At 40.9% G+C, this 12,007-nt stretch overlaps 1 protein-coding gene across 7 annotated transcripts in view; it reads left to right on the top strand.

Moving 5' to 3' along the window:
• Window positions 1–12,007, top strand: part of SFSWAP (splicing factor SWAP) — a 127,043-nt gene that overhangs the window by 24,911 nt on the left and 90,125 nt on the right. For all 7 annotated transcript variants that reach the window (XM_083150170.1, XM_083150188.1, XM_083150166.1 and 4 more), the window contains one exon: window positions 11,648–11,870. In XM_083150170.1, the coding sequence (XP_083006296.1) occupies window positions 11,648–11,870 (223 nt within the window). The remainder of the gene's footprint in view (window positions 1–11,647; window positions 11,871–12,007) is intronic.

Genomic DNA, 12,007 nt, shown 5'->3' with positions numbered 1-12,007 from the left:
AGACACTGCTACGGGGCGGAGGGGGAGCGTAGCAGCAGCAGACGCTGCTGCTGTCACTTTGATGGGAGGAGGGAGGGAGCAGCGGCACGGGGCTGGTGAGATCAACGCTGACCTCCCGGCACAGCGATCGCCGGGGAAAGCCGCTGGTCGCAGGAGCATACTCCTGCGACCATTAGGCAGTACACACGGGAGCGCGCAGCTGGCGATTTTTATCGCTTCAAATCACTGGCAATATGGTCGCTCAGCGACCATATTCCTAGCGATTTTACATGAAATTGCACCCGTGTGTACTCGCCTTTATCTACTGTGTTTTCTCATCCTGTTGTCATTATTATAATTTTTTTTTTTTTTTTTTTTGAAGACTTTCATCTTCAGACAAAAAAATTGGTTATTTTCCTTGCTCTAGCATCATTTCTTGTTTTTACCTAAATGTGTGTTATTGTTGTCTGAGCTCCACAAAGATGTACATCGTGTTTCTTGTTCTTCCAGTAATTTACTTTACCAAACAGGATTGTGTGGTTTTTTTTTTGCATTTTTTATTTTTTTAACATTATTGCCTTCTTGATTTTAAACCCTTATGTATAGAAAGAATAGTGTAGGTCAGCAAGACCTACCATTGTATAAAATATAAAAATCCCTGAAAATTTTGGGGGCTCAGCTGCGCTGCCGCAGCGGGCTGTCACTGAAAATTTCTGGGCATACCACCAATATAAAGGTGTATGCCAGTGGTGCCTGCAGCTGTGCACCACCTCTCGGGGCACCCCCCCCAGTGGCAGCTCCCCCTCCTGTCGACTCCCCATCGCCCTGGCGATGGTGCGTCTGAGCTCTCCTGCCGCTGCCATTAGTTGCAGTGAGCAGGCGGCAGGCTCAGGGATATTCGGTGCGGCTCAGGGGGACTTGGGAGTTCAGGCATCCAAGTCCTCCCAAGCCACCCCAAATATCCCCGAGCTTGCCATCTGCAGTGGCAGGGGAGACACTATGTTCTGTGGCCTGTTTTGCAGGGACAGGACAAACCTGTCCTGGTAGGTTTGTCCTGCCCCAGCAAAACCCACCACTCAAGGGGTTAATGAAGGACCATTTTTTTTCATTATTTGCTATAAGATGGGGAGAAACTTGTGGTGCTCGCAGTGGGGTCCTGGTTTTCTCCACTGGATCACCATGGACATATTGTAATAGAGGCACTGTGCAAATGGTGGCAAGTTCCCGGGGTTGGACAAGGTGAGGAGCATTCCTTCCTTCCCCCCTATCTTATGGTACCTGTCTAAAACTCATCTCCTCTCCACAGAGATGCTGGTGGCCATTTTACCCTTGTGTTCTGGCTGCCATAGAGTGACTTTTTTTCTCCTGCTTCTTCTATACTTCACCAAGCCAGGTATTCGGTTATAGAATTCTCCACTACCCACTGTTTATGATCGGAGAATTTGACTTCTATTTCTAATTATGTGCACTTGAATGGTCTGTATGCCTGGTTTACTGGTGTATTTCTGTTTTATCTTAATAACAGGTTATTTAATTCAGTACAAAAGGGTACACAGTTTTGTTTTATTCTATTGCTTTTCCTAAATATGGTATACAGTTATCTGTTTCTTAGTGTAAATGGTCTTCCTATAGTTTCCTGGTTAAGTTCCTAATTTCTTTATTTGTAATCCATAGCAGTAGGTGTAACTTTACAAGACTTTTAGGAGAACCATCTAATACTTTGTGTTCACCTCAATATTTAGTGCTCTTACACAGCAGTGTGTGTGCATGAAGGATGTATTCTATAAAGTAAATTATTCACTGTCACTGAAGAGGGGCACTCCTGTGCTGCACACCTATTCCTGCAAGAACCGGCAGGAAAAAATTCTAATTCGGTACAAGGGAATACAGTCAGGATATCGGCAGTCAGAGTACTGACAGTGGAATCCCAACTATAAGTACTTGAGTTAAGCTGTGTACACACGGGGGCGATAGGGGCTATAATCGCTGGGAATATGGTTGCAGGCGACCATATTGGCAGTGATTGGGAGTGTGCCCCGGCGATAAATCGCCGGGTGCGCGCTCCCGTTTTCTGCCCCATTGTAATCGCTGGTCGCAGCTAATTACCTCTGCGGCACCCCCAGCAGAGGTTCCTTTTCATCAGCGACCATCTCTGGTCGCTTGATGAAAAGGAGACACTGAGCAATATATTGCAAGCAATATCCCCCCCCGTGTGTACGCACCTTACGGGTTAGGCCCTAGTCTGAGTGGAGTGTTATGCTTCTTAAAGGGTTGGCTAGGGTTAGGGTTACAGGCTTGTCATTCTTGCTAATCAATTAGTAGATCCATTCACCCCAGTATAAATACAGCAGTTCCCCTTCAAACTGATTTTGGTTCAGGGAATATCTCCGAATGTACAGGTCCTAATACAGTGGAACTCCCTTCATCAGCTGTTGTAACACTCAGCCACTCCTCATGTGGATGCACACTTTGTAAATAATTTTTTCGTGTTGGCCTGTGTCTCTATGGCCTTGTGATGATAGGTGGATTCTCTGAAGGAAGGCATTAGGCAAACAAGCTTCCCCAATTCTGCTTTCTCACTAGTGATTTGCGTGCCCTTTGCCTTTTACACTCATTGACTTATTTCCTCCAATCTCAATGCTTCTTTGGGTCTTCAACAAACTGCTTTTGGATAAGCCAGTCACTCTGTTCAATTCAGATTAGTCGCATTGATCTTTGTATGTTGGTATTCTCCTTGTGCCGCCTTCAACTCGGACTAGACCTTCTTTCTCTGGTCCTGTCTCCAACCAGATTTATCTACTCTCGCTGTAGCAGGGTGGCTGTTGAGATGTTCTTCTTAAGGACAAAGGATTTCTCGGACTCTGTAGTCTGGACCATGCTAGAAACCAATCATCTGCAAGGCCTTATGTGTGGTGGGCAAATGTTAACTGGTGTACTGTCCATCGCCTGGATGGACCCATCCTGGGTTTTATGCTTCTTACAAGTGGGATTGGACAAGAGGGTTCTGCATTTTTGTCTCCCTTTACACCATGGGATTTGATTGTTGTGGGTCCTTCAGTCTTATCCTGTCTAGCTATTGGAATCCGTCAACCTATGCAGAATCAAAACTGTGTTGTGGTTGGCCATAACTTTATCCTGCAGGGTTCACAATCTGAATGCCTTGTCTCATTGTTCTGTTTTTCAGCTTTTGTTGAGATCAGTTCTCCGTATATGCCCGGGTTGCCTTTCTCAGGTGGTTTCCTAATTTCATAAAAACCAGGAAGTTGTGATTCCCTTTCTTCCTATAACTGTCTTCTGACTGACTCCAATTAGTGTCTGGCTTTTCTAGATGTTAGCCCTTCATCTATGTGGAAATGACAAAGGATATTTGAAGTATGGTTTAATAAAAGAGGCTAGCCTGCTTCCAAGTAGACCTTGACTCAATACATTTAACAGACATACACTTTAGCTTATCAGGTGGTTTGAGGCCATTCAACTAGGTCTGGGGGACTTCCTGAGCTCTGCATGGTGCCTCTGTTGCACAACTATCTTATAAAATTCTATGGATTTGACACCTTCACCTCTAATGCTGTCAATTTTAGTAGTAGGGTACTAAGCACAGCACATTACTGTCACCTCCCTTATGGGGATAGCTTTGTGACATCCCATGGTTCCGGTGCCCCCCCCCCCCCCCCCCCATGGAAGAAATATAAAATTTGCTTTTGGTTCTAAGCTGTAAAATCCTTTTTCTGTGTCCACAGTTAATGCTGGACACCCACCCTGTCTTGCTGATGGTTTTTCTCATGTAGCACTGCGGTCAGGCTCAGAATGGTGCCTAGTCTTTTCTCCTAGCCTCCATTTCCCTGTCCTTGTGCTGGTCAAGTTTAACCCCTTCCCGACGAGGCCTTTTTTGTTAATTTTTTTTTTTTTTTTTCCTCGCGTTCAAATAAGCGTAACTTTTTTAATTTTCCGGCTATATAGACACATGAGGGCTTTTTTTTTGCGGGACAAGTTGTACTTTTTAATGGTACCATTTACTATACCGTATAATATTCTGGGGAATCAGGAAATAATTCAATGTGGGGTAAAAAAGAAAAAAAAAGCAATTCCACAATTTTGCGCTGGTTACGGTTTTTTTGGAGTTCATAGTTCGTTTAAAATGATGGGTTATATTTATTCTATGGGTCGTTACGATTCCGGTGATACCAAACTTATATAGTTTTCGTTATGTTTTACCACTAAAAAAAAAAAAATTTGCGTCGCGTCGCCATGTTCTGCGGCTTATAACTTTTTTATTTTTCCACCTACGGACCTGGGTGAGGGCTCATTTTTTGCGGGCTGAAGTGTACTTTTTAATTAATACCATTATGGGATATGGGCGACTTTCTGATCTCTTTTAGTTATTTTTTTTTGGGTAGGCGATGCGGCCAAAAAACGTAGTTTTGGCGTTGGGAATTATTTTCCGTTTACGCCTTTAACCGTGCGGGATAACTAATGTTATATTTTAATAGATCGGACTTTTAGGAACGCGGCGATACCAAATATGTTTATTTTTTTTATTTTTTATTTATTTTTATTTGTGAAATGGGGAAAGGGGGGTGATTTGAACTTTTAATATTTTTTTATTTTTTTTTTATTTTTAAACTTATTTTTTTTTTTTTTTTTACTTTTACTACAAGGCCCCCTAGTGTACTTGACCACTAGGGGGCGCGATCGCCTGTACTAGGTTCAGCCATAGAGCTCTATGGCTGAACATAGTGATTTTCAGCACTTCCTATTACATCCTGCCTCAGGCAGGATGTAATAGGAATGCTGACACGGCCAGCACAGGGGTCTACATTAGACCCCTGGATGCCATGGCAACCAATCAGCACCCTCCGATCTCGCCGCGGGGGGCCCCGATCGGCGCCGGAGGGGGGCGCCCCCCCTCCGATCAGCTATTTAAGCACTGCGGGCGCTTTGCCCGCGGTGCTTAAAGGGTTAAACGGCCACGATCGGCGAACTCGTGGCCGTGAGAGCAGGTACCTGGCTGTAATATACAGCCATTACCTGCTCTCTTTCAAGCCAGCTCACTCCGTGAGCTGGCTTGATTCCCCCGCAACCGACATATGACGTAAATGTACGTCATATGTCGGGAAGGGGTTAACTAGCTGCTCTACAGAGGAGGCGCAAGGGTGGTCTTCAAGAAGTTAACTGTTTGGTGGAATGCCCAGATGACTTCAGCTCCACTATGCCCATAGTTTGTGTTCCCTACTGAAAAATTAGTTTGCAGATCAGAGCCTTTTGTTTTGTTTTTTAAATGTACATTATATTGAAAGTCTTTATGGGTGCTAGTGATTTTTCTTCTGTCCTAATTGTATATCCTGAACCACTTAACATTTATCAGAGTTGGAGAAAAAACAGGTTTTTATAAAAACAAAAAATTCAGCTCTTTTGGCTTGAACTTTTTTTTTTGCATTAACATTTTAATAAAGGAAAAATGTAATCCTGTTAGAATACTGTGAAACATTGCTATGTATTAGATTATATCCATTATCTTCTAGAGGGTGCTAAAGTAGTAGAATCTGGTTGCTATGGGCAACATCCCATCTGCAATAAAACTCCCAGTAAATTTGCCCTAACATGTTTTGAAAAGACTGGGTGGATACTGATTGGCTGAATTCTCTCAGCCAATCTCTTCAAAATATGTTTTCAAGTTCAGCAGCGCTTTCTACCCCACCGCCTGGCAAATACCGCTGCAGCTCCCCAGGGGATATTACATGCAATAAATCGCATGCTATTTATTGAATGTAAAAATTCCACATCAAGTACCAAATCATAAGTGAGCCTCCTAAGGAGCGGCCCGGGGGAGCTTTCAAGGGCTCTCGCATGAAATGTGGTTTATCTCCCCCATTATGGCATTCCATAGACAGGAGTACCATTGTTTGAAAGTTTTTATTATGAAAGCCATGTTGTAGAAAGCTGATTTTTGTATTTGATAGATGGGTTAATACTAAAGCCTCAAGCACTAGGTATTTTTTATTGGTCATTAGAAATAAAGATTATACACTTTTTTTTATTATTTAAAGCAAAAATCTTATGTCATTTTGATTAATTGTTTTTGCCATATTAGGAGAAATGCCAATTGGAATTCTATTTTATAGGAATTAAAAAAAAAAAAAGTTAAAGTTAGAAAAATTAGGTATGACTGTGTACATTATTTTTTTTTTTTTTCAAATTTGTTTTTATTTTCAAGTTCAAAAGCAGTGACAAACAATTGTAAGATGTCGTTAGAACTTACATACATTTTCAATTTTTGTTTTGTTTAAGTTCGGTATCAACATATGGTTACAAGTGTATGAGAGAAATCATGTAACATTAGTTTTATGGTAGAGTTTTCTTTGCTCAATAACAGTACAAAAATTCTAAAGTTTCTATGTCAATCATGTAGGGAGATAAACGTTTCTCATATATGTTGTCTTTCCATTTATATTAATTTCAATAAACATATTTAATTATCAGTATTATAGCATTTTTCATTCTTTATGTGATCCAAGGTGATGAAATTTTCGAGAAAACCTATGTTATTTTATGCTAAATATAATCAAGAGTAGAGAAAGATAAGAAAAAAAATTATAGGAGGTAGGATTAGGAAGGAAGGGAAAGAGGTGGAGAGGGGGGGGGGGGGAGAAGGGGACTGTGTACATTATTACTATTACGGTGTTTGATGTTGAAATAAGATCAGCCTGAGCATGCAGTAGTAGGCTAAGCAGCGAAGAGGTGAAGACCAGGTTTTTCTGTTAACATAAAATCTACTCCTAATAAAGCTAAAATGTCTGAAGATTTTCAGCGTTTAGCGGTCTGGTTCTTGCTGGTCAAAAATAGATCTAAAAGTACAGACACATCTTTAAACCCTACTTGCTCTGATGGCTTTTAGTTTGTTTTTACCAGTACCCTGTTTGCTTTTTATTTGGCCACTAATGTCACTATTGCAGTATTCTGCTTCCCACTAATAGATTTTTACGGGTTATAAGAATAAACTTATTTTACAGACAGCTTGTATGTGTTTGTTGCACGCAGGCTGTCTTTACTTAGATTTTTTTATTAAGCCACTGCACCCAGAGAAGTCCTATACAGATGTCTATCTGTAATGAATAGAATACAGATTTAGTGTGTATTTACACAGCTGCTTGCTTTAACTATACAACTGCATCGTTGTAAATCGGTTTTTTTTCATGGATGATAATGTTTATCCAAATGAATATCTTTTAAATAGTTTGTGTCATTTACAGCTTGTCTTCTATGGGTATTAAACTGAAGTGTAAATTGAATTGCGAAGAAATTATACATTTTGGATAGTTAGGAACAAAATGGTGAAAGAGCGAGCGTGCATCTTTTAATTCACTATTTTTCTGAGAGAATACCCCCCCCCCCCTTGTTTTTAGAATCTCAATTTTAACTATTGAAGATCAAACATTACTCTATTTTTCCCTGAGTTAACCCTATAAAGCCCCGTGGTACCCAAAAGGCGTAGGCCTGAGGTGAGCTAGTGTTAGCTTTTCTTTGTATCTTAAATTCCCTTGACCATGTTTGTTAAAGTTGAGCTACTGCAGTTGGGAAAATGGAATACATTCAACAATGCTATTCTCATTATTAGTCGTGTTTGTCGAAACAAGGCTGCTTTTCCTGCAGTACGAAATGTCAAGTTCAACTTGACTTTAGATTTCAGAAACTCTAGCAACACATAGCAGTACATAGTAATCTGAAAATTGTACACTTTATAAGTTTTTATATATATATGTGTGTGTGTGTGTGTGTGTGTGCATACATACATACATACATACATACATACATACTGGATTCACTAGAGGACACACACAGACAGGCCTTTGCACTCAGGAGTAGGAAACTTTACGGCCTTGATTCGTCAATTGATTACCAAGAGCCTGTATATCTTACTTTATTTTACCTAAATTATATGCTCATATAACACAAAATTTGCTAAAGAGATTTCAAAGAATATCCTCTTAAGAGAATTATCTCAACTATTGAAGGGACACTCAAAATAACTCCCTCATCAATCTAATATGGGAGCCTTCAGGACATAGTCCTTCCATTGCTATAGAGGATTTCTCATGATACTTCAAATAGATGGTTCCAAGAGATTTTTACCCCTGATGAAGTCTTTGTGACTAAACGCAAGATACATCATTGAAATATAAAAATATTATGAAATACGGAATAATCCGGTATGCAAAACTCTTCTGGTCCCGAGCATTTTGGATAAGGGATACTCAACCTGTACATAAATATAACTTAATATTATAGTAATTGAATTTACTTTTTATTTGTTTAATCCATTGTATACAATTCCACTTCCAGGTAGCTAAATGCTGGTGTCTGAATTATGTACCTAATTATAAGACTAATGCCGCCCATACACGCTGCGATGCGGGCTGTGCGTTCTGCTTTCTTTTGAGAGCTACCAACAGTTAATGTTTTCCAGATCTCCTCACAGAATCACAAGTGAAGTAATTGGCTCCACCTGTGGATCTTTAAAAATGTGTTAGTGAGTAATGAGTGCACCTGTGCAGCAGCTAGGTTGTCTGGTAAATGTGAACTGTTGGTAGCTCTTGAGGATTGGAGTTGGCTACCACTGGTGTAGAGTGAACACCAATCTCTGACTGGGGTAGTCCATTGATGTGCTTATTTTTTACAAACCATTTTACATTGTGTATCACTATACAGACCATTACAGCATTTTGGAGAAGCAGGGGAGCTACACAAAAATACAATATAATATATTCTTTGAAATGTGTTCATACTTTATATAGCCGTATATAGACTGGCTAATGACTGTCTCCGCCCCCCCCCCCTCTGATCTGGTCACTGCAGCTCCAGGTTTTTACTCGTTGCCCCTTCACTGGGACATCCTCCCTCGCTTTATTATGCCCCTTTCCCACTGCAGGCTTTACACGGTAAGATGCTGTTTTTTTAGCCTTTTTAAACGGCTAGAGCTGCAGTGGGAAAGCTCCAGGTTGCTTTACCCGGGTAACAAATACCGGTATTTGTTAACCGGGTAAAAAGCAGTGTTTTACCCGTGTAAAAGCCGTTTTTTTGGCAATGGGAAAGGGTTTTAAACGGTATTTAGAAATAATAATAAAGGTTAAGAACATGATTGGTGCATGTGATGTTTTTAATGACAGGCAAGGTTTACTAGAGAGTTTAAACGTGTTGCTTTGTGGTTTACACGGGTAAGTGTGAATGGGACATTTACTGCTTTTAAACTGTAATTTACCGTTTAAAAGCTGCAGTGGGAAAGGGTCTTTGTGGCTCTTACCCGGGTAAAGACCCATTTAAAAAAAACGGGTCTTTACCCGGGTAGGCAGTGGGAAAGCAGCATAAGACTAACCCCAACTTTGCAAAGCTTCAAATAGACACTGAAAATCCACCTATTCCTTTCCACATAACATAGGGTCAAGGCTGCTCTTCATACCTGCTGCCTCAGGTCTTGGCCGTATCGGTCATGATAGCCTTTAGCCCTCCTTGCTTGCACCTCATGTCACTTCTGTCGCCCCTTCCATCTAGATCAGGCATTCCCAACCACGGTCCTCAAGGCACACTAACAGTCCATTACAGAAATATTTTTTTTTTTAAGATGAGCACTTATGGTAAAGTAATAACTAGCAGCTGGGAAAATCTTTACCATCCACCTCTGATAATTAACATGCACTAAAAGAAAAGATTTTGATTAACCCAGCGCTGTAGATAAACGTTGCTTGCAGGTGATCTTACTTAGGTGTGGTGCAGAGTTCTTTAAGCTTTGCGTAACCCTTTGATTTGCTATAGACAATTGTTAGAGCTTTACAGAGTATAGTTGAACATTCACATCAGTCCCTGCCCCAGTGGAGCTTACAATCTATATTCCCTATCACATATACACATGCACACACAGACATTCTAGGGTTAATTTTGTTGGGAGCCAATTAACCTACCAATATATATTTTGAATTGTGGGGGAAGACCAAGGAGGAAACCCGCGCAAGCATTGGGATAATATACAAACTCTACACCGCTAGGGCCATGGTGGGAATCGTAGCCATGACCAGTGGCATAACTACAATATTGGCTCCCCCCTGCTCGTGGTGTTCTTCACCACCACCAGCAGGGTCCCGGCTGCTGGTGGTGAAGACATTGTTTTCTGTGGTCTCAGCTGCTGGCAGTGCAGGATGCGGCTGCTCCTCAATCCCTGCTTTGGCAGTGCAGGAGGCTGCTGCTGCCTGTGGTCCCGGCTGCCGGCAGCTGGAATCCCAGGCGGCCGCAGCAGCCTCCTGCACCACCGCACCACCTCACCTTCACTGCCAGCAGCCAGGACCGCGGGCAGCAGCAGCATCCTGTACTGCTGCATCCATTGATTAAAGGCAAGCAACATAACGCTCGCAGACCCAGTCGGCGCTGGCTCCCCAAAGCCACCTCGCGGTCTGCGGCACCGTAGTTACGCCACTGCCCATGACCTCAAAACTGTGAGGCAGTAATGCTAACCATCTCACCTATAGTGTCTGTCTGTCTGTGTGTGCCTGTATCTCCATACCAAATGGAATGTTAGTGTTTAATAGAAAACCACAGTAGTGTCAAAGCAATTTTTTTTTCCAGCCTCAGGAGTTGTTTGGAGAAACCTGCATTAAATGCCCCTTCTGGGGGTGAACATACAGGCCAAATCATAGATTAAGGGGAGGTTAGCCAGCCCAGAATCTCTGGCTTTTTTTCAGTAAGCTCGTCTTCAACTCATCATGCGGAAATCAATGTTCCACCTGTCGAGTGCCGAAAACGGACGTGGATTTTTGCGAAACGGCTGTGACTTCAACAATCTGCGTCCGTTTCTGACAAAACAGATCTGACCTGTTTTAAAGTCGAGTCTGTTTTGTCGAAATCCGCCTTCAGTGCTGTTGGAATACTACCCTAAATCTGCCCTTTTAATTGTGGTTTTTTTTTCCTCCTTTACAGGCCGGTGATAAAAAAGACACTTTATCACTTCACTTACCTTAATAAATCTACCCCTTAGTGTACAAACATTCTTTTATTGTCCATTTTTAAAACTCAAGCTAAATATGCAGGCTTGGGTTAAGGAAAATCACAAAGTAGTTGAAAGAAAAATGTATCAATACATGCTGGATATAGTCACACATGTAATTCCTGAAAGTCACATTACAAATGATTATCCTTGAGCCTTAAAAAAAAAAAAAAAAAAAAAAAAAAAAAAAAGACTAGAACAAGATAATTGTCTTTCAAAAGCATTTGTTGTTGTATTATTATTGTATAAAATTTCATAATGTCCTGAAAACAACTTCTGATGCTATTGTTATTTAAATACAATGCAATGCACAATAAAAGATGTTAAAAAAAAAAAAAAAAAAAAAAAAAAGACTAGGGACAGATGAACTAAGCCTTGGAGAGAAAGAGAGCATCTACCAACCAATCAGCTTGTAACTATCATTTTTCAAACACATCATGTAAAATTATTTGGAAGATAAAAATAATAGTCTTGGTATAAGATAAGACACTGATCTGTAATATAACACTGGGTATAGAAATAATGATCATGCACCTGTGAATACCTGAAATCCTCATGAATTTGGCATTCTTAGTCTATATATTTTTAAGATTTTGAAATTCTAAATACAGATGATAAATGTTTTTCTTCCCTTAACAGCAACTGTGACCTCTACCTTTTACAATTACTACATGCTACCAGATGGGACATACTGCCTTGCACCTCCTCCACCCACAGTGGATAGTAATACCGGCTACAGCTCATTGCCAGCAGGGGAAAATGCACAATCTCCAAAAGAAATTTTAACAGCTCCACCAGCCAGCATCCCACCATCTTTAAACAATGGCGATCACAGCAACCTAATACCAGAATCAGCAGCAAGGTAAAAATGTCTGCAATACCTGAGGGTTCTTTTTAAGGCTCAACATTTCCTACCAAACATTTTAAATGTCTTATCCTTATTAAATGTGGTCTTTTCCACCTCATATAATGTTGACCTGTTGACTATTTTTTTTATTT

The sequence above is a fragment of the Crinia signifera genome, chromosome 1 (genome assembly GCF_055691185.1).
Source record: "Crinia signifera chromosome 1, ASM5569118v1, whole genome shotgun sequence".
NCBI classification, from domain to species: Eukaryota; Metazoa; Chordata; class Amphibia; order Anura; family Myobatrachidae; genus Crinia; species Crinia signifera.
Note: the sequence above shows the minus strand (reverse complement) of the source record. Positions and strands in the feature narration are given on the sequence as shown.